The 23,242-nt window shown below is 40.6% G+C and overlaps 1 protein-coding gene across 4 annotated transcripts; it reads left to right on the top strand.

Annotated features, from left to right (window-relative positions):
* The first annotated feature begins 118 nt into the window (after positions 1-118).
* CDCA2 (cell division cycle associated 2) lies at positions 119-20,820 on the top strand. 4 transcript variants are annotated; one of them, XM_079954971.1, is made up of 15 exons: positions 119-545; positions 3,859-4,338; positions 6,573-6,700; positions 7,941-8,055; positions 9,171-9,355; positions 10,656-10,740; positions 11,867-12,054; positions 12,233-12,308; positions 12,539-12,672; positions 13,293-13,356; positions 14,077-14,147; positions 14,616-14,726; positions 15,634-15,814; positions 17,226-18,052; positions 19,377-20,820. In XM_079954971.1, exons 2-14 carry the CDS (start codon positions 3,936-3,938, stop codon positions 18,023-18,025), a joined length of 2,541 nt encoding a protein of 846 aa, XP_079811097.1. In that variant the 5' UTR covers positions 119-545; positions 3,859-3,935; the 3' UTR covers positions 18,026-18,052; positions 19,377-20,820. The 4 variants fall into 4 exon arrangements, with proteins under 4 accessions (XP_079811097.1, XP_079811096.1, XP_079811095.1 ...); XM_079954970.1 differs by lacking the exon at positions 119-545 and adding an exon at positions 875-963; XM_079954969.1 differs by lacking the exon at positions 119-545 and adding an exon at positions 875-1,010 and having other exon boundaries at positions 14,077-14,142; positions 14,614-14,726.
* Positions 20,821-23,242: the final 2,422 nt, after the last annotated feature.

The raw sequence follows: 23,242 nt of genomic DNA, 5'->3' as shown, positions 1-23,242 counted from the left end.
TTTTTCCCTGTCTTCCCCTTCTTTCATCCAATGGGAACCAAAGCCGACGCGATGGGCGGATCTTCTCGTCTGGGCAAAGGCACCCGGCTGCCCTCCTCAAAACGAGCGGGGCGGAGTCTCAAGTAGGAACCTATCAAAGGCGGGAGAGGACGAGAGGGGCGGGGCACCACGCCCTGAGGATTTTTAGCTTTTCATATACAGGAGTTGCGAACGTGGCTCCCGATTGGCAAAGCTAATACCACGTGGTGTGCAAACACGACCGTACCTACTTTCCCACCATTAACTTTACTAAGCGTTTAAAGCTTCCGCCGCGCGGCGGCGGGGGGGGAGGGGGAAGAAAATAGTTCCCGAGATGCGGACGGTTTCTGGCCTGCGGGGGCTGAGGAGACCCTCAGACAGCTCCTTCCATCCTCTCGCCTGAGGCTGCAGGGCGGCTGCAACCCGAGGCGGGAGAGAAAAGGAGGCGGAGCGTGTGTGGTGACGGCGGAGGGATACGTGGTTCGCCCTGGTCGTCGGTTTGAATGGGGCGCGCGAGGCGAGAGCAGGTGGGCGGTTGGGGAGCCGCTGAGGCGCCGCTGAGGCAGCTGGGCCGGCCTCGAACTGGGGGGAAAGGGACCGGGAAATGCAGGGGCCCCTTATTAGCTCTCCCAATTAATTAATCCGGAGCAAGGCGTCTCTGCTGTGGCGCTGCAAATGGAGCTCCTTGAGCAGTTTTGAATTTTGGCGGGGTGGGGAGCAAGATCGAGATCTACTGGGGTGATCGGGATCTACTGGGTGACTGCAGTCGATGTGTCATTCCCGAATTGTTTCAGTGGCAGCAGCTAAACGATCCTCTCTACTCCCCACTTTCTGCCCCCTATTATATAGCTCTGTGCAGGAGAACTGTGAGACTCCCAACAAACAAAATTCCCTGGCTCCCCATTCTTGAATTCGAAGCTGCGGTTGGTGGATCTCTGGGATCTGGTCAGAAACAAAACAGTCCTGAAGTATTGCTTCTTGGCGGATGCATGGTATGTATATGTATATATAGTTCTAGTTATGATCAGTTTTCCCTTTCTTTCCGGGGGTACTCAGTGGTATGCAGTACCGGCGCCGTATTTTCTAGAAGAAAAGCACTGGTTATGACTGTGGGGGGAAGTTTTTAATATGTGACATTTTAGTGTACTTTTCATCTTTGTTGGAAGCCGCCCAGAGTGGCTGGGGAAACCCAGCCAGATGGGCGGGGTACAAATAATAAATTATTATTATTATTATTATTGGCAGTGTGTCCGAGTCCCCTTCTGATTCCTGGATCCAGGACGGATTCAATTCTAGTTTCCTGGGGAGGTAATGGCCCTCTCCAGTATGGTTTATTAAGGTAACAAAGGAAGTTACTCTTTGCCAGATAGCAAATGGGCAGGCCTCCCGACCTCAACTCGCTGGTGGCTAGAAAGAGTAAAGGCCAGAATTGAGGTGTGTGGGAGGTCGAAGCTAGAAGCAAGGCTTTGATCTGGGCAGCTGGGACACAACACCATGCCTGATTTCTGCGGGAATCCAAGGCTGAAGCTATGAAAGAAGCAAGACCCTCTCAGGGTGTTAACGCTATCAGCCCCTCCATTGGAGGCTCAGGTTATATATACAGTACAGGCATCAAACATTTTAGGCACATCCAACTGAGGCATGATTGCTGATGGGCAGGTCCATTTGGACTTAGAAGGCGGCAGAACGGGGCAGGGGACACTGTTCTGGGCTCCACTTATATGCACACTGTTAATGCACGTGGGTGCTAGGAATAGAACTCAAATGCAAAATTGTTGCCGCCTGTGTGCGTAAATAAACCATATATCCTAAAGGCACCACAGTCTTCGCTGTCCCTCATTCTGAGGAAATCAAATCCTGGGTAAGCGTCTGGAATCTTGCACTACTTGGAGATTAGGGTGGCATTCAACAATGTACTGTTAGAAAAGTTCTGTGCCTCCACCGCATGATGGCATGAGCCCATGGGTTCTAGGCATTCACCCAGAGTCTCTGGTCCTAGTTTGAGGCAGAGACTGTTGTAGCCTTAAGAAATACAGTGGTGCCTCAGGTTACAGACGCTTCAGGTTACAGACTCTGCTAACCCAGAAATAGTACCTCGAGTTAAGTACTTTGCTTCAGGATGAGAACAGAAATCGTGCGGCGGCAGCGGGAGGCCCTATTAGCTAAAGTGGTGCTTCGGGTTAAGAACAGTTTCAGGTTAAGAACGGACCTCTGGAACAAATTAAGTACAGTGGTGCCCCGCAAGACGGAAAACTCGCTAGACAAAAGAGTTTTCCGTTTTGGAGGTGCTTCGCAAAACGAATTTCCTATGGGCTTGCTTCGCAAGACGAAAAAACCGCTAGACAAAGAGACTCGCGGAACGGATTCTTTTCGTCTTGCAAGGCACCACTGTACTTAACCTGAGGTACCACTGTATGGTTTATTCACCTATTTACATCTTTGGTCTGCATGAAGGGACTCCATATCTTACAGCACAGTCATTTCAAGAGGGGCTGGTACCCCACAGCAGTGCAGCACCTCTGCAGCCAGCCTGCATAGATATGGATCCCAGACCTTCTTTCTCCTTCCCAGAACCCCTTGCTACCAAGCTCCCTTTTCCTGTCACCTCTAAACACACAGTTACCCTGGCAACCTTCCAAACCCCTGTCTCTGTTCTTACTTTGGGGGGACGGGACAGTTCTCTTGCATTTTCAGTGGCCATGTTTTGTTTCTTAATGGCCCTAGCTTGGCCAGGTTTTGTCTAGGCTAGCCCAGCAATTCCTCTTCAGTTTGCATTTCTCCCTTCACACCCCAAATCATCAAAATTCTACCATTTATTTCTAGGGTTTAGTGGGTGTTCCCCCCCCCCATCTATAACTACTGTATATTTTTCTGACTATATTTTTTCCATTAGCTTAAGTAGAATTTACTGACAAAGAAACAAAATTCAAGGGTTGCAGTTATGTATTATAAGCCTTGCATTATGAACTAAAGCATTCAGAAAACTCAGTGGGGCTTACTTCCAGGACTGCAGCTTTTAACAGATGCATTAGAAGCTGGTTTTCTTTCCACACTTCTTGGGGATGAAGGGTTAGCATGTAATTACTCTGAAGTAAGTACCACAGTATTCAAATGGGGTTTGCACCCAGAAAAGTAAGCCTGCAGGTTGCATCCTCACTCTGAAGTAAACCTTATGGTTGTCAGTGGGATTTATTTCTGTGTAAGTAATATGCATGTGGAATTGTGATTGTGTGCTTTGAATGTGTGTTTTAGTTCTGAGCACTATGCATTCAGTGGGGCTTACTCCCAGAGAAGTGTGCATATATTTACAGCTTTAATTTATAAAGGCCACTATTCTTTTCACATTTGGTTGGGGGTAAGCCTTAAATTCTGGACTGGCTTTGGAAGAGGCATGCATGTATCTGTATCCTGAACCCCTACCCACCAGACAAAGAACTCCAGTTCTTGTTCTACCAAAGTCTCTAATGCTCAGGTCAGATTGCTACATAAGGCAAACTACATTACAAGATTTAGCAGGTGAATACTAGGTAAGATACATGGCTAAGCATCCAACACATGGCACACTCACAGCTAGGCTTTCCTTTTGAAGAATGGGGCATGTGCTTGGCAAGCAGTTAAGAGTCCTGGGATTGGGCAAGCAAACAGGCACTTGTTTGACTGGGTTGGGGCACTGAATGAGGCTTTTCTGCTAGAGACATCTGTTGTTGTAGGGGGTTCCTCATCAAGGTCTGAATCTCATCCTCCACCCCAGTCTCTGAGCCCTCTCTCACATCAGACACTATTTTGAGTCCTCATTCCAGCATGGAATTGGCTAATATCTTGCTTTTGTCTCAAAAACAGGAGAGCTCCAGCTTTGCAATGGTATATTGGTGCAGAAGCTGTGGTTTGGAGACAGAAGCTGTGTTCCCAGCAACGGAATGATTTGCATCACCTATAAATCAAAGCCCGTAAAGACTTTTCCAATGGAAACTCGGAGTAATAGGAAGGTGCTTTCTGAATGTTCTAATATGCAAACCAACCTACATTTGGGGCTTGAAAACTGCATTGACAGTACAAAGAAGGCAGACAGTTGCCTTGCAAGCTGTTCATCAAATGCTCTAACAGTAGACATGTCTACCATGTACAGCAATGCAGGAAGCCATCTGGTAGAGGATCACCCCACCACCTTGGGGGATACAGACTATTTGACACCAAACAAGAATGGTTTTGATTCAACATATGGAATATCAAGCAGCTATGCTACACCTCCTGTAGACTTTTCTGCTCTTACAGCAGCTGATTTTGGAATCACACCAAAGTCATTTACAAAACAAAATAAAGGTAAGGATTGAGGAGGTCAGAAATATTTTTATGCATGTAGCATTCTGAATCATTTACACTACAAGAAATATGTAAATGGTAGGCATGAATTGTTAGGACATTGGCCGTCTTCTGGTGGGTCAGGACCCAGTTTTTCCCATGGCCTGCTCTAAGGTTGGTTGCAACAGCAGCGCTGCTACCATTCAGTTATAAGGTAAGAACATTAAAAAATTGATCCATAAATGCATGTCTAGGTTGAAGGATGGGTACTGGGTCTGAAAAGGTTCAGGTGACAGGCATTTGTCACAAAAATTCTTTGGAACTTTGCGTTTATGCATGCATGCACACACATGCCAGGAGTCTATAAACAAACTTGTTATCTCATGGTGGGCGTCCTTCTCTGCCATGATGAGCATGCTTTTGCTGGGCTCCTATGTTCTAACAAATAATTTGAGCCAATGTGCTCAAAGATTCTCTTGCTGCTCTTCCGCACTAAAGCTTGGAGCAGGATCAAGCCCCTTTCCCACTACCAGTTGCAGGTGATACCTACCGTATTTTTCGCCCTATAAGACGCACCAGACCACAAGACGCACCTAGTTTTTGGAGGAGGAAAACAAGAAAAAAAATATTCTGAATCTTAGAATCCAGAACAGCAAGAGGGATCGCTGTGCAGTGAAAGCAGCAATCCCTCTTGCTGTTCTGGCTTCTGGGATAGCTGCGCAGCCTGCGTTCGCTCCATAAGACGCACACACATTTCCCCTTACTTTTTAGGAGGGAAAAAGTGAGTCTTAGAGAGCAAAAAATACGGTACTCCTGTAATTGCACTGAAATTTTCTCCCACAACAGAGTTATGGAAGTACTCCAAACACAAGGTGATACCATAGGAAAGAGCCCTCCCCTTCAGAAAAAGAGCAGTATCCGTGATAATCACAGGTTAATCTGAAGAAGTGTGCATACACACGAAAGCTTATACCTGAACAAACTTAGTTGGTCTATAAAGTGCTACTGGACAATTTTTTTATTATTTATTTCAACAGCGTCAGACCAACATGGCTACCTACCTGCATCTAGAATGACAGGTTTTGTTATGGCTGCCAAGGCCAGTAAAAATCTTCATTTTTTTCCTGTAATGTGTTTTTTTATCTACTGTTTTTTCAGTAGAGATATAAATAAAGAAAATTGGGGGTTTTTTTGTTTTGTTTTTTGAAAGAGGATGTAAAATGTTTGCTTACTTGTAAAGAAGGCAGTCTTCAACTTTTAAGCGGCTCTGGAAATGAAGGTACAGTACACCGGCATTGTTGCTTCGAAAGACTTGGAGCAGCGGTTCCCAAAGCAGTGGTTTGTGAGCTTTATACTGGTGACGTGTCTTTGAAGAGACAGTGGCTGTGCTGCTCTATTGTTATCTAAGCCTGGGCTATGCACAATATGTTGTTTCTCTTCCATATAGCAAAGAAATCAGCATTTCTGTTGTCCTTCTCTGTATTTTACCCAGATACAGAAGGCAGGCAGCCAGTGTTCTTGTCAGGATTGATGTCAGTTCTGAGGGCCTTTCCTGTGCTTTCTCTGGCTGTTTGTGCATGCATGCCCAGGGTCTGTCCAGGTGTGGAGCCAGTCAGACAAGTGAGGGCTTGACAGACCTTCGTTTCTATCACAAGTGCTGTCATTCCCCTCTTAATACCCGTCACGCTTCCCTTCCTTTCCTTCCCTCCATCCTTAATGTCCCCCACCCCAGAAGTAGAAGCCTCCTTTCCTCCTCAACAGCCTGGAAATTCTCAATGTGAGTGGTATTGTTGAGAGACACCAGGTAAGTAGGGATAAAACCAATAAAGTTTTCCAGGCTGTGAACCACAGTGCTTGCAAGTAAGTACCATATAAAATACAGACTACCTTTTGAACTAAGGTGCATGGGATCAAGCTTCCGAGACTGCAGCCCTATGCATGTCTACCACTGATTTTGGTGAGGCTTACCTCTGCCTAAAATCAGGTGCATGGTGCTCCCTTGAATGACCACCCCTTGAAGCAATAGAAGCCATTCCTCTTCAACAGCCCTGACATGATATTGTTGAGAGACACCAAGTAAGATAGGGAATTAAAATTACTGCAACAGGCGGGGGGGGGGCATGAATTTATCTGCCAAGAACCTCAGCGATTTTTATGTGATCTATGGAACAGAAAGATGTGGGAACCACTGACTTGACACTTGCGCTTCCTTCTCTATTCATTGAATGTTCAATATAAATTGCATTTTGTTTTAGGGGACTCAGAAAACCTGTTAAAAAAATTTAGACGGCGGTCTACGATTGGAGTGCGGGGTTCTCCAGAAAATAATTCTCTTATCCAATACATTGCTCACCAAAAGAGAATAAAGAAGCAAGATACTCTGGTAGGTGTGTTGTAATCTGTAATGTGGACATGGAAGCAGTTAATTGCAGATGTTTGCAAAGAATGTACATCCATTTCTAAAGTCTGCTTTACAACAGTGAAGTAGATGCTGCCTCTGGGACCAAACAAAGAGGGTGCTGGGTTTTATAGAGTTTTGATGGATTCCCATAGCAGGGGCCAAAAGCATAGCTTTGATTATCAGCTCAAACTTTTGCTCAGCACCCATCCTGCCTCTGCCTCAGGGGCTGGGTTTTGTCTGATGACAGATGGGAGTGCCTCCTTCCCAGGTCCAAGTTGCGCTTGGACTCCTCACTGTCACCTTGAGTCTTGGAGGCACTAATGCATAGGGCGGGTCAGTGTTCCTGTACGGAAATCATGTTTATTATTATTTTAAGTATGTTACTGAATTGCTGTGGCCTATGGGTTTAAACAAAGAGATTTTAAAAATCTGAGAATAAAAAGTGACCATATCCAGGTCAGATATAATGAAGCACAACAAAATAAAATTATGATTTGCCATGCTAAATTAGTTTTTTTTGGAAGTGGGTGACAGAGGAAATTGGGTTAAATTGCATGGGTGGTTACAAATACAGTGGTGCCTCGCAAGACGAAATTAATCCGTTCTGTGAGGCTATTCGTATAGCGGTTTTTTCGTCTTGCGAAGCAAGCCCATTGACAGCTTAGCGGATTAACGCTATTAGCGGCTTTTAGCAGATCCGCTGATAAGCGGCTTATCAGCGGATCAGCTGATAAGCCGCTTAGGGCTTAGGAAAAGGGGGGGGGGAAACCCGTAGGAACTCGCAAGACATTTTCGTCTTGCGAAGCAAGCCCATAGGGAAATTCGTTTTGCGAAGCGCCTCCAAAACGGAAAACCCTTTCGTCTAGCGGGTTTTTCGTCTTGCAAGGCATTCGTCTTGCGGGGCACCACTGTAAGACACACACACCCTTCTTCAGGTGGAAGCCATAATTGAATAACCGTTTCTTAAAATACTTACATTCACTTTAAAAATTATAAAACAAGCACAATGAAAACAATGTGCAAAGTACACTTCATGTGCAACATGATAAAAACCTTTGGATTGTCAGAACTGGTAATCAATGTAGGAAATATAATTTAGGTGCAATTAAACTTGACATTTCCTTTATGATTGATATGGAAGAAAAGCAAGGCTGTTCTATGAGACAGTCATTTGTTTTTTATGGTGAAATTGTTTGAAATTTTTTCTGGTATCTTTGAACAGGCTAGTCCTCTTCAATGTCGAAACACTTGGCTAAAGGACAAGATAGCTGCCTTCCAGTTTTCCTTTAAACCACTTGAGGAATCCAAGGAAAGTGCAATCCATATAACTGGCAGCTGTAAGTAAGGAAAATCGAAGCTCAGCCTATATAATGTGTATTTGCTATTGAACGTAACAAACAAGTCCAAGAAAGCAACTTTAATTCCGTAATTCAAACTGAATACCATATTGGCCTGAATATAAGCCACACCTGCAAATAAGCCGCACCTTAAAAATTAAAAGGGGAAAAAGAAAAAAAGACAATACTTGAGTATAAGCTGCTCCCTTAAAATTGGGTTACAGGCTGAAAATCACTGTGGTTGGTATACAGTGGTACATCAGGTTACATACGCTTCAGGTTACAGACTCCGTTAACCCAGAAATAGTGCTTCAGGTTAAGAATTTTGCTTCAGGATGAGAACAGAAATCATGCTCCGGCGGAGCGGCAGCAGCAGGAGGCCCCATTAGCTAAAGTGGTGCTTCAGGTTAAGAACAGTTTCAGGTTAAGAACGGACCTCCGGAACGAATTACGTACTTAACCCGAGGTACCACTGTAATTGTAACTCCATGCCAATTTAAGCCTTTGATCTTGCAAGCCTACAAAAGTTACTGTACAGTCACTAAAATCGCAAATTGCTACAATTTCACAGGCACTCACACCCGTAAATGGCAAATGAACAGTCTCAAGCTCACAAATCGGCAATAAAACATTGCTCCCCCCTTTTTTTTTTTACCGTATGTGTTTCAGCAGTGATATCATAAAAGCCAATTTTTGTAAGGTCACAAATTTAAGTTGCACTTTAGCTTTTCATGGTTGGAATTTGGGGGGGGGGGAAATGAGGTTTATATTCAGGCTAATACGGTACTTTTTAGATAGTTTTCAGTAGGATGTATCTAGTGTCTTCATCAATATTTTATCTCATCTGCTTGAAATAACTGCCAGAAATCTTGTAAACCACTTTGGGAGGTTACTGGACTTTTCGTTTATAAGACTAGGGTTTTTTATGTTAATGTTTAAAAATTGGGGTCGTCTTATACACAGATAGTGCTGAGTGTATTTTCTTAATTTTGAGTCCTCAAGAATAGGGGGCATCTTATACACGGGAGCGTGTTATACACGGAAAAATACAGTATATACCCGGAAAACAGTATACAAATGCTTTTAAATAAATAATATAAATGAATTAAATGCAGCTATGAAAACTGACACAAGTCTGCATGAGCAATCTAAAGTGGGCCTATCAGAATGTAAGGATTTTGAGGAAAATCGACACTGGAAATCTGTCAGTAGAGGAAGAACTCCAGCTGACATTCAAGGCGACAGTACTGTATCTTCATTACAGAAACATCTCATCATCAGCACTACTGCTGTTTCTAAGGTATTCTTTCACTTTCTCTCTGTTTGTGTGTGTGTTGAAACTGGTGACATTAAATTCCCTCTCTAGCTATGTCTCTCGTTCTAAATAAATAAAATTGAAAGCACTCAGAGAGCCTCAGGCTATTCACAATATTTCCCATACAATACTAGGAAGTATGTATTTTCTTTGAACTTCTACTGACAAGAGAAGAAAATATTATGGAGTAGTGTCCAGATGTTTTTAGAAACATTTCTCGCTGAAGTTCTTTTTCAACTTGTATACTGATAGCTTCAGTTCCAGTTATCTGAATTTGGAATTTCTGGTGGAGTGAAAGCCACAATATAAACCAGCCAGAGAAAGATATTGTTTTCTTCCAAACCATTCTACCACAAGTTTTCTCAGAGCAGAGAAGATGATAGCTGCTTTTTAAAAATTGTATTGTCTCTTACTTTCTCAAAGCCAAAGAAAGAGTTTTCTTTGTTTGCTGTGAAGAAGCTTCTGAGACCCTGTATTTTGGGGAACCTTCTCTGTCTCATGGGTTTTGCCGCTGTAGCAGCTGTAATCTGTTTCTCTTGTGGAATTTTGCCAGAGAGGATGAAAATTCTGCATTTTTCCTTTTGTGGACTCCACAAAAGCAGCAAGATCTGGCTCTTCTCCCCTACTGAAGCTAGATAAAAGGCACATTATTCTTCACAGGAGTGGAGGTAATGATGCCTTCTCCATGACTCCTCTTCCAGCTTTTGATGTGTTTTGCTGAAAACTAGCTCATGCTTGGACAAAACCAGTGGCTTGGTTGATGCCTCAGCAGTCTCCATGGTCTGTGTCCCACCTCCATTTCACCCCCATTTTCCTTCTAAGGCATTTTTTTGTATGCATGTATAATAATAATAATAATAATAATAATAATAATAATAATAATTTATTAATACCCCAGCCCATCTGGCTGAGTTTCCCCAGCCACTCTGGGCGGCTTGTATCCCAAGCTTTTGAATGTTGTCAGTATTTGGTCATCTACAGTGTTTCTCAACCTTTTTCCTACTGTGGCCCCTTTTTTCTTTCCTCTTGATTCCCTTGAGGGGGTCCAGAAAGCAACTCTGCCTCAGGTTACTCCCCTCCATCTCTGCCAGAATCTCTCCCACAAGTGGGAGGGGCGTTGCCATTGCCACAGACCAGAACAGGAAGCCTGATTTTGGTTTCTTAGAATTCCTAAACAATGCCAAGTATGAGGCATGGTAAACCAAGTTTACACAATGAAGCTTGTGTAAACTAAGTGATGTGTCCTTTAAAAATTGACATTTCAAATACCCCCTGCTGTTCCTAGGTTATTCCAGTCTTGCAGGCAGATACTAGGGAATCTGGATGCAGCCCTTTGGAAGCAACTACAGATAAGTCAAAGGCTGTGTGTGGTGAGTATTAACATCCATGTTATTAAGGCTTTATTAAAACAAAAATGTGTAAGTGTTTTATTTTTGAATGTGATGTTTGAAAATGGAACTAAAATCGTAACTTTGATATATATTGTACAAGACAATAGCAATAGTGCAGTGGAAGGTTTAATAGCTTACTTTAAGCTGCCCTGATTAATAATCATAATCATAAAAAAGAAGGGTGGGATGTAATTCTTAAATTGTAATCTAAAACTGTTATTTCTGATCAAATATGCAAATAAGTGTATTAAGCGACGTTCTGAAAGATAATAGCGTACCTTACCATGAAATGATGCATAACAACTATGCTTATCAAATAGATGGTTTTATAAAAAATTCGGGAAGTTTTTGAAATATGGAACAAAAAGCCACTGGGGGTGTTTTTACATATGATTCCCATCTGTTTTGTGATGGTTTGATACAGTGTTGGTAGTTGAAAACTAAAATTAGTCCAGCTAAAATCACAAGTCACTTAAGTATTGTTTTCACATAAAAATAAAAATATGATGGTTCTTGATAAAGTAAAAATCAGTTATCTTTCCTTGCTCCCTTGTGCATGGAAAGAAAGTCTCATTTAGTTCAGTGACACTTACATGTATAGGATTGCAGGCTTAATCCTTTTTAAAACAGGGAAGTACACAAGAAAATTGTAGGCAATTTTAGCACATAACAAATGCTCACAATATTTTAGCAATACTGTACATAGTACAGGAAGGCCTTGAAAAATCATTGGCTTAATGCTGCCACACACCCCTTGGAAAGTCTTTCTGGCAAGCATAGAATTGGATCTATATCGTCCCCCTGAACCAAAATCAAACTTGTCAATTTCACTGCTGTGAAGAAAGATCCTTTGGTGTGGGTTGGGTAGCCTTTCCTGAAAATACTACTTCAGTGTTGCTGCTGACTCAAATGTGATATTACTAGATTTGTAAGAAACATGCTCTCTTTCCCCCCGCCCAATGTTCTGCTAGTATATCCTAGAGAGAATTTTTCACATGGCCACATACACATGTACACAGTAGAATTATTGAATATATTTTAGCAATACAAATAGTTTGTAGCTTACTCATCTCCTCCCCACTTTTTTTTTAAACTACCTGTGCAGAATTAAGCAGCAATGCTACATCTAATCAAAGCTGTAAGAAAGTTAGATTTGCAGAAAAACGGAACTTGGAAATATTTGATGGAAACAAGCCACCCATTACCCCCATACGAAAAGAACAATTGCCTTCTAATTCTCTTCATTCTGCTTTGAAGAAAACGCCAGTAACTACGTTCACAGAAGACATGAAGGTTGGTTATATGACCATCATTTGTGTAGTATAAGCTTTGTGTGTGTAGCAAAATCATTAAAATTGGGAAAACCTAAACATATTTGAAAGTCAACATTTGTTTAGATTTCATAAACAGAACAGACCACCTACGAAAACCCATTCAGCAGCTGAAGATTGATAACACTACTCTTTTATAGGGACATCTTGATAAAAGGACGGAGGAAGGAAGTGAAGTGCTCCCAGATTGCAAAAACTTTGAAACACTGCAAATAGGTTTGAAATGCTTTCTCTCTTCCCACCCCTCTACCATGAACTCAAACTTATTCCTAAGTCTTTAGACATGAATTGAACTTGGTTGCATGAAACTATTTAGGAATCTGTCAACACAGCTTGAACGTTCATCTTGTACAAGTAATATTACAGAAAGAAGTACCGGACCAATAGCTGAAATGAAGGTATGCAGCAATGATCTAGAATCTGACATATTTGACACCTTTCTGTAGATCGTCCGTTACGTAGACGAAGAGAAGCCATGTTCAGTGCATCAGGTTCAAGAGAAAAAAGTTCTGACAAAAGTTCAAGAGAAAAAAGTCCTGGCAAGCAGCCCTCGTCTCAGCCAAACTTTGATTATGTTGATGTAAGTTGGCTTCACACTGTTATGAGTTCTTCAGTTTATGTGCTTGGATTTTCCCTAATCATAAATTTACTCAGTTAATGTTCACTGGAAATTCTTGTATCCTCTTTGAGCACCTCCTGATTTCACATTGGAGTGATTGCAGAAGGTAGGGCACTGGACAATATGCCAAGCCATGTTTTATGATGGTTAACTATGTTTTGTGTGATTGACAAACCAGGGCTTGCAGTCAGCTGGCATATCGGAATCTGAAAGCATGTTTCATCTGTCGTCAGAATTGAGGAAACATAGCTACAGCAATTGCTGCACTTCAAAAGCCCTTGCATTTTAGAGCTGAGTAGACTTGGTTCAAAAGTGAACAAGCAACTCTAGACCATGACTTACCTGATCATTTGAATGTTCAAACCATCATTTGAATTCTACACTACCATTAGTGCAAGCCATCGTTTGACATGAAGTCTGAATGAGACTGTCTTAGAATTTTGTGTTGTGCCATTTTTATATATTTGAAGCAGGAATGTTCAGATATCTGTCTGGATTAACCCTTCTCTTGCCATATTTAGCACTGTATACATTTGCATTTTATTGTAAAGCATGTTTGTAAATTTACTTTTGTACTACAGGAGCTTCTTCAACAATCACCTGATGTATCCACTTCTGAATATGCTGTAAACTCTGATCTGGAAGGTGAAGTTGTGTTCCTGTATTCTTACAGTTGAGTTATTCACCATCATGAGATAATTCACCAAATTGATGTATTACACATTACCACTGCAATTTAAGAGTTGCCACTCTGTGGTTTTGTGTTACAGCAGAATGTTAAATATGAACCTCATGCCATGTTGCTGGCTCACGGAGAGGAGCAATACTGTTGTGTGAAGGAATTATGTAATTTGATAGGTCCGTGAGGTTTCCATTTACAGATATTACTGATGTGTGGGACACAACTAGGGTAAAGCATTTTCCACACCATGACAGTCTTGACAATAAACGGTAAACTAAAAAACAATGTGAGGCTGCCAGATTATTGGAAATATCCAACTAAGTCATACTCAGAATGGATCCACTGAAATTAATTGATTTCATTTGATCTGCTCTTGAGTCTGATAAACACTGGAGATTACCAGTTAGTTCTGACCCACCAATATTAAATGCAACACTTCCTGACTGTATATTACCATGTTGATATAGACTTGGGATATTTTCAATAGAAAATAAATGCCTGAGAACATAGTCCTTGTGTATAATAAATGCATGAACAGTGGAAGGATTCTAACGGAAAAGGTTTGAATTACTGGTTAAAACTTTTGGAAGGAGCCCATTGCTGCATATGCAGCCAGCTATCAGTGTGGCTGAGCTATAGGGTCAAGCCTGCAGATGTAATTTGAGTCTTTTTCTCATTTTTAGAAACAAAAAATAGTTCTCCGGCATTCCAGGCAACTTCCACTAGAACCACTAGGTCATCTGCTAAAAGGAAGGTGGGTTTATTCCTTTATCAGCACAGAGTTACTCTTTCTTAAGAATTGCAGTAAGTGAATATATTGCTTTTTTATTATGTGCTTGATGATTTCATAATTTGTTGTATATCATACATCACTCAGGTATATTTTAATGTTGAACAGTTTAGAAATGTATACATAGAGAAATATGTGTAAGACACTTTGTTTAGATTTGATATACTCACACCTGTGAATTTACAGAGAAATGTTTTTCAGTCCTCCATCAGCTATTTTGTACATGCTAGTTACTTTTAGAATTTGTAATAAATTATTATCTCTTGCATAATTAAAAAAAACTGGCAGAGAAAATTATCAGTGAAATGAAAATTTTCTTTAAAGTTTTGTAGCCGCATAATACTACTTTGCATTTTTTAAATACACATTGCCCTATGTAATTTTTGTAGTACAGCAGCCTCTTGACTTTTTAAAATTGGTGTTTCCTTCCAGTCTATCAACAAAGCTGAAGAAATGGCTCTTAACCCTACAAAAAAAACCCTCCCAAAATCCACCAAATTCCAAAAGGCAGAAGCAGCAACGAAATCGGCTGAAAAGAGAACAGTAAGTTACACAGGTTTAAAACTAACCGCTCCCGTATGCTTTAAAAATAGGCTACAGATTGTTGGTTTTTAAAAACAGACTTTTAAGTCACTTACTGTAATTGTGTCCTATAAGCAGCATTCCTTGCATTGGTGGAATCCTAGCCCAGCTGTGAAGGCGTGAACCCAGTGTTTCTCAGTATTCTCCAACACACACAAAGAAAACAAGAAAACGTTTTAGCCACTGTGCACTTAGTCACCACTGTCCCCTCTTCTCTCCTGTACCCTTTCTGAATGGAAGGGAGGGAAGCTGGTATCCAATCAGGATTAATGTTGGAAAGGGAGTTTGCTCAGCCTACATGTGGCCCAGCAAAAAAATTAGAAGCCTAGCTTCTAGCAGAATTTTCAAATGTTATTGTTCACTTTCCAAGGGTAGTTATTTATTTTATTTTCAGTGTCATGGTTATTAATTATTTTCATGGGTCCTGTGTTGTTGACCCTTGTTCAGTGTAGTTCTCACTAGTACACTTAAAGGTAATGGACCCCTGACACTTAAGTCCAGTCGCAGACGACTCTGGGGTTGCGGAGCTCTTCTCGCTGGCATTTGTCCTCAGACAGTTTTCTGGGTCATGTGGCCAGCATGACTAAGCCGATTCTGGCGCAACGGAATACCAAAACCAGCGCAGCACACGGAAACGCTGTTAACCTTCCCACCACTTTCAAACTGCTAGGTTGGCAGGAGCTGGGACAGAGCAACTGGAGCTCACCCCGTCTCGGGGATTCAAACTGCCGACCTTCTGATCGGCAAGCCCAGGAGATTCATGGGTTTTAGACCACAGCGCCACCCACATCCCTTAAAGTAAAGTTAAAGGTGACTGATTATCTGTCAGGAGAAGGAGTGTTCCATTGCGTCTTCTAAATATCACCAGGCTGTCAGAAGCAAGGTTTTTGGAAAGAGGAGAAGAAGGAAAAAGAAGGAAAAAGCATTGTATGGGGAGCGACAAACTGTTTCAAAGAAACCTCTCTTGAGCCCAATTCCGGAGATGACAGAAGATTTCTCTTTTATGTCATCTTATCAAAGCACACCAAAGTCAGAAGTTTCTATCTTCGGTATGTAAAACTGTTGTTTGCTTTTCTGTTTTCTGTAATTAGTAGCTGATTTAGAGTTCATTTTAATTAGTTTTGCATGCTGACAGCAGGGTTTTTTGTTTCCATCAGGAGGTTCTGAAACGGCTCAGTCTGCTGAAGGTGTCACTTAAAATCTTCTTAATGGCTAGGCCAAAAATTGCTAGCAGACCTTGACATTTGAATCTAAAGTCTCATTTAGCATTTAATAGCCTGGCCCTTTTCTGTGGCATCAAAGCAGCTAAGTAAGAGGTAGGGTAAGCAGAGAAATTGGTCAAAGAGAATATTTCAGGAGAGAAGTTGGAAGTCTTTTGGAAGACCAAAAATAAATCCTACACAGATTGGCCACTGTTTTACTTTCGGGTCATTCCATATCAAGTGATCCATTTTTTTTTATCTCATGTCGTCCAGTTTTCTTAATATTTTGTACACTTGTTGAATGATCAGAACTAATTTAAATCTAAAATTTTATTTTTTATCACATCCTGTTTGTGAGTTAATGAGGGTTTGAAATGTCAAAAAATTGACAACTTTGGCCTTACCGAACTACACAAAACCTTAAAGCTCAGCCCAGAATTGAGATACATCAAAACTAAAAACACCAATCTCTTCAGAACTTCATGGGCTTTAATATGATATGGATTGGATTGGGATGATATGTAACATGATGGACTTACTTTAAATTTTAAATGTAAGTTACAAAATTGAAAATTTTAAAAAGTGATTTAAAAATATGTTTAGAAAGTTCAAAAAATGTGTTGCTTATTTAATATTTCTAAGAGCTACCTGCAAAATTTCATCTTGGGATTTCAATGGGATCACATTATTTATATTGTACAGACATATCTGCCTTACTGGGTTCTATTTAGGATAATCCTATTTAGGATTTTCTTGAAGAAAAATATAACAGAATAAACAAGACTTCAGACTATAATATCATTTGCTGCAGGCATTTCTTTGAAAAGTTATTCAGTTAAAAGGTACCTGAAAAGCTAGTCAGGCTTTTCTTTTAAAAATGTTTTATAAAGCAGAGTGATAACTTGCTGTTGCATGATAGAAATAACGCATTGAAAAAATACTTGTTAGTACTTCATTTCATGAACATTAGAACAAAATGCATATCACTGACTTCAAAATAGTAAGACCTGTGAAAAGCGCTTTACTGTTCAGACATCATGCAGAGCTACTGTTTGTGCTGTCCATAGTTTAAAACTGCATGGTTTTATGCAGTCACCTCCAGAGGCAGTGCAAAACCATGCCTGTGATTTCTCATGCCAAACCATCCCTTAACCGTACTTTATGTATTCTTAGCCGTTTGGTATTATGCCTTTGCCTTACACCTGATGATTAAAACAGAAACAAGTTTCTTCTCTAATTGAAACTTTATTTATCTTAGATGATTCCAGCTCTAGTGTCCTGAATGCAGAAAACCAACCTAACATTGAAGATAGTAGTAGTAAGGACAACAGCTGTCTGCATTCCAGCCTCAATCTGGTGACGGAAGATGGTTTACCTGATAATGTATCTGGCTCATCCTCGCAGCTTCTTGACACGGCTACAAATGATACGAAAGATACTCTTCCTTGGAACCCACTTGAAAAGAGCTCTCCTGAGAAACCAAAGAGCTGCTATTCTCCAAGTGTTGAGGATTTTGAGTCTAAAGCACCTGGAAACAATCCCAGTGTTCCTAGAGATAATGTGAACAAACTGCCTCCTTGGACAGTAAATGACTCTGAACTCCTAGATAATTTACAGTGTTCTATAGAGGAATCTTTCAGGAGTGTAACCAGAAGTAATAAAAAAAGGGTGAGACGTAGCATGAGACTGCTTAAAGATGCGGAAAATGATGGGCTTGCCTGGATTCAGATGCCTGATGATAATGTCCTAGGCCAAGCTATCCTGGGTTCTGCTGTCAAAGCCCGGAAACGAAAGTCCACCTCCCATTGTCCAGAAGTGGAGCCACTTCATCCAAAGCAAGGGACTGGAGACCAAATGCTCTTGCCAATGAAGGAAGGGCAGAAGAAAACCCCTGTTGCAATGGGCCCTTCTGAATCCAGGAGGAAGAGCATCAGTGTGCCGAGTCTTGAAGAAAACCAAAATGCCACCTTGCACAACCAGAGAAACAGAAGAAGAAGCCTTGGCTACAAAAGTGATCGCTGCTACCAAAAGGATCTCATAAATCAGAAAATTATTTGAGAGTCAAAGTAAAGTGCCTTTAGAAAGGTGAACATTTATGATTTCACTTCAGTGAATATAAGCTAAAACAGTGTTTATATGTGCTGGTTGATTTCAGTGGTTCCCAAACTTTTCCCCCATGGACCACTAGAAAACTGCTGATGGTCTTCGTGGACCACTTACCAATTTTTCTGCAAGCTGTAGCAATTCTAATGCACTATGCTAGATGCTATATTATATTTAATTGTATTTTCTTGCTTTTATTTTTTATAGTGTATTACAAACAGCTTTCCATAGAATTCAAGTTATAATGTGATAAATTACTATAAATGAACCTAATACAATTAAAAAACAATATGAACGTGAACTTTGAGGGAGGTGGGTTGATGTAAAAACAAAAATAGGGAAATTCAAATGATGGAGGGTCTTTTCAGAAGTAATTAGAAATATAAAGATATGGTTTATGACAGCATAAAGCTTGTAAACCCCACCCACTGTTGGCTTTTGGAGTCCCTAAATTTCAGGCTGCACATTGGAACACAGCCAGAAAGCTGACCTCCTTGGCTAGTGATGGTAGACAATGATGGAAGTGTTGAAACCAACATAGTTTCATTTATGACATTTACAGTGCAATCCTATGCATGTTTACTCCTGCTGTGTTTAATTGAGCTTACTGCCAAGCATTAGTGGACTGAGTTGTAGGCTCAGAAGGCATTGGGAGGGCTAGTGAACTTAAGCTTCATTGTATTTACAATCCAAATCTTTAATATGGTCATCGACCAGCATAAAAGGGTGGGATACAGTCATTTAAAATCTGAAAAGCCTTTTGGAAAGGTAAAAGGTATTAAAACAGAAGGTGAATATAAACTAAAAAGGGATAGGAGCATTGGGCGGGTGTGGAAGAGCATAAAAAGTTTGATATATAAAAGATTTTAGTTGCCTATTTCCACGTGGATTGAAAATCATCGTTCATAGTGGGGCTCTGCAAATGCCTTCACTTTTACCAGGAGTGCTTATGTCCAGTCCTTCATAAGGACCCTCTGCTTGTCAGTTTCATCATTGTCTAGGAGTGCATTAGTCAGTTTTGTGCCTTTTCCCTTACTGGTTTTTGTGGCAACATCTGACAGCTCGAGAGAGAATAGGTCCTTGTAACCCCTGCTAGCCAATGATAACAAGAAAGCTGAAAAGACTCAGCATGCTATGTAGTTGAATTCCATTGCCCTTTCTAATGGCTTGACACCTTGGTTTTTCCAAATTTTCATTCCATGTATTTTATTCTTCTGTAGCATTTAAAAACTTTTAAATGGGCATTATGTTTCTTTCTAGAAACAAAGTTTAATATCTGATAATGTATCACATTTTCTCTTTTCAGAGACCGTATCCTGTGTGTATCAGAAGAGGGCAGTATGGCATAACTTACAAATGAGCATATTTTATAAGGTTGCCTTCTGTTTTGTGAAAAGTACTATATAGCTCGATCTTTAAAACACGTCAGAAACATTTTAAAAAATAAAATGCTACGGGCCTGATCCATTTTAAACTAGTATTCACTTTAGGTCTTTTAAAATTAATGGAAATTAGTTGTAACTAATTTGCTACATTGTCTAATCCAACCAGTTTGAAGTCTGTTCAAGCCCCTTTGGTTTCCATGGGAGAAATATAAGTACATGGTTTAATTCACTCTGTCACTATTTCATGTAGTTTCCATGGAACAGTGTCACAGTTCTTGTTCTTTCCATGTGGTCTTGTACAAATGCTTCTCATTTTCCATACATGAACCTGACAAAGTTATTTCTGTGTGGAAGATTGTATTTTGCTATAGATTGGAATTTGTTGTAAAATAGAATGAAATGCTTCAAAATATTAAGAATTCTTTATTGTGCTGTTGTGTGTGCTTTTACCTATGCATATGAGTGTCTCTTCTTGTAATGTACATTATTATTACATTAAGAATATAAACCTACATAAGCTTAAATTTTTGACTTTAAAAGGCTTAGTAGAAATTGATTCTTGTTTGCAAACATGAAGTAGAAAAATGTCCACCTGAAATGATTTTATTATGTTTGAAGTGTGCAAAATTTTTTTGTAGAAGTAAAGTTTTTATTTTCATAATGTGTCATTAAAATACATTGGAACCTCAATCTTGTTCTTACCCCATGGCTGTTGTAGTGCAAAATGTAGTGGATATCCTGTAAAACGTAAGGATAGATGCTTCTTGTCTGTGAATATAAATGCAAGAGTCTGGGAGTAATTTGATTATCCATGGCAAGTCCTTTCCACTCCTTCTCAATTCTCAACCCCCAATCTTCTGTACCATCCAGGTGCACATTTTTTCTCCCACTGATTAATGTAGGGGTATTGCAATTCTGTCACAACATGCCAAATACATTTCAGCAGAAGGATGAGGTAAAATGTGTTGTCTGTTCCTGAACCAACTTCAGCCTCATGGGAACTTCTGGTTTCTCCAGATCCATGGAAGAAGAGTTAGCATGTGATAAGATCAGGAGTATGAGGCATAGCAGATCTGTCTCAAGCTGTGGCCCAAGAAACTGTTCACCTAGGGTTCTAGAGGCTCAGAAATGTCATAGCAGTGCAGACATAATTATTTCTTAAAGCCTTCAGAGATTTCTTATATCCCTCTTTTGATTTTTGCCTGTTCAGGACTGGGTTTTTTTAAGGTGGTTGTTTCAGTTTACTTTAATTGGCTGTGTGAAGTGCAGGTTAGCTCACAAAAACATCAAGACAAAAAAACCAATCTAGAGCATTTTATTGATACTATGGGGTAAGAATTAAATAAATTTCATCTTTTAAAATGGTTTTGCTTTTCAGTCTTTTTATTATCTGGAGTTCTGCAGTACCTTGTCATTCTGTCTTTGTGTGCTTCAGTTTTATAGACACTTGCTTTTCTCCTCGGTTTCCTATTTGTAAGTAGAAAGAACATTTGGGGCGTGAGGGGTGAGAGGAACAGGCAGATTTTACTTTGTGATGGATTGGGTTACAGATGCTGATAGGAATTGGTTGCTTATGCAGAAGAGGGTTAAAGTTGCTCTTGGGAATTTTTTAAGAGCAAGCATGTAGTTGCTGCAACTCCAGTAATCCAAAGCTAGGAGCTGAAACCTGAGCCAGGGCTGAATCTAAATTGAGGACTTGGAAGTGTAAATAGTGAGTGAACTGAGACACGTTCAGCACTTATAGGGGAAAGAGGTATTTGGGACCATTGTACTTGAGAGGAAAGAGGAATTAGCAAGGGGCTCCTCACTTCTGAACGGTGTGTAAAGTAAAACACTTCATCCAGTGACCACACGCCTCTGCAAAACACTGTTCTTTTGAGGAGTGAAGAAATGTATACTTTGTAGCTTTGGCACAGTTCTCGGCTAAAGTGGTTATCATGCAACCAGTTGGAGTGCAGAGCTGGGGCTCACCTGCCTCCTGTTTGGAAAATCTGAAACAGTTGCCAGGATGAGCTCTAGTCCAACACTTTGAAAGGGCTGCTTTGCTCGCCACCTTTTCTGCACAGCTATTTTTCTACATGGAAGTGATGTCTTCGTAGAAGAAAATGTTTGTGTTGTGTGAACCACAGCCTGTTTTCGCTATACCACAAGTACTTTACAATCCATGTATTCACGTTACAGTAAACAGCCCCCGCCCTGGGTTGTGTATTAAATTATAAATTGTGAGACAGTCCTTATGGACAGAGAGGTGTTAAGTTCTTCCTGGCTTACAATTAAATTGGTGGAGAACCTCTGGCTCATGGGCATAATCAGTCATAGATTCAGGTAGGTAGCCGTGTTGGTCTGATGCAGTCGAAATAAAAAAATAGTCCAGCAGCACCTTAGAGACCAACTAAGTTTGTTCTGGATATAAGCTTTTGTGTGCATGCACACTTCTTAATCAGCCCTGTTTGGCTTGCCATGTGGCTTTGCTTCTCTGTCGCATGATGTCATATGACACCTGGGTGGGAAAACTAAACCCTTACACTACAGCAACAGAAATACATGCCAAATTCAGGATTGCAGCTGGAATGTAAGTCAGAAGTGCATTAAAAGTGTATTCTCAATTCCTCCTTTGAAGTTGAATCACCTGATGTCAGATGATTGGCAGTGAGCATCTCCCTCCCACCCAACCTGTCAAAGTGGCTTGGAGGACGGGTGCAGGAATATTGGATCCACTTCACACAGGTACACACACCCCTGAATTAAATCCTAAATTCATGCATTTTGTAGTTGCTACATAGGTAGATTTTTTTTTTTTTTAAAAAAGACTTTAATATGAAGGACTTGTGTGCAGTGCCTTTTGTTTTAAGAGAGTGGACAGGCTGAGCTTTTAGTTGTGTTAAACTGCTTTGATAACCGTTGTAAAGAACTTGAAACAATTTAACTGCAGCGTTTCTCAATGGGAGGACAAGCTGATACTGATTGCAGTTTGGATTTTTTCTAAAGGGTAGGGGGTGTCATAGTTGAGTACAGAAGTTACCCGACTCAGTGCCTGCCATTTCCAGTTAAAGGGCTTGGATAGGAAGCTTCATAAAATCAAATCGGTCTGTTTGTCTATCTGACACAATATTGGCCACGTCACCTGAGATGCTGGGAAGCTGCTGCTGTCTCCATCATTTGCTACCTGCTATTTTTTAAAATAGAGATACTGAGAATTGAGCCTAATAACTTCTGCATACAAAACATGTGATCTATCACTGAGCTGTGGTTTCTCTCAACAGAGTTCTTTTTCCATGATGATAAAATAAAAAATAGCTCACTGATTTTCTTGCAAATTCCCAGGCAGCTGCAGAATTCTGGCAATGTGATCAGAGGAAGGGAAAGACTGATCTTGTTGCAATGTTTGACTGTCTTTGTAGGGACTAACCCCTCAGTATTAGCCAGCACTGTGCTGTTTTTATAGCTGTCCTGTAGCTTGCCTCTTGTCTGCCAAAATATCTCTATATGTGTTAAAATTAGATCAAGGTTTGGCTTTTTTAATGGGATATTTGACATTTTCAGTACCATCAAACAGTTGCACAAAGTGGTGACAATACAGCTCACTTTAATACAGCAGATTCCTTGTATGTTTTCAGGGCAAGAAATACTCTGTTGTCCCATTTCACGCTGCCTGTTGAATGCAAGTTTGAAAACCTGCATATCCTTGTGTGATAAATTGCTGCTGATTCCATGCAGATTTCTTACACTGGACATATCACTGAACGGGTTGCCTTGTGTGAAGCAAATGTAAAATTCACTCCTTAAC

Source organism: Podarcis cretensis (genome assembly GCF_951804945.1).
Source record: "Podarcis cretensis genome assembly, chromosome: 15".
Taxonomy (NCBI): Eukaryota; Metazoa; Chordata; class Lepidosauria; order Squamata; family Lacertidae; genus Podarcis; species Podarcis cretensis.
The sequence above is the reverse complement of the archived record's forward strand: the minus strand, read 5'-3'. Positions and strand labels throughout refer to the sequence as shown.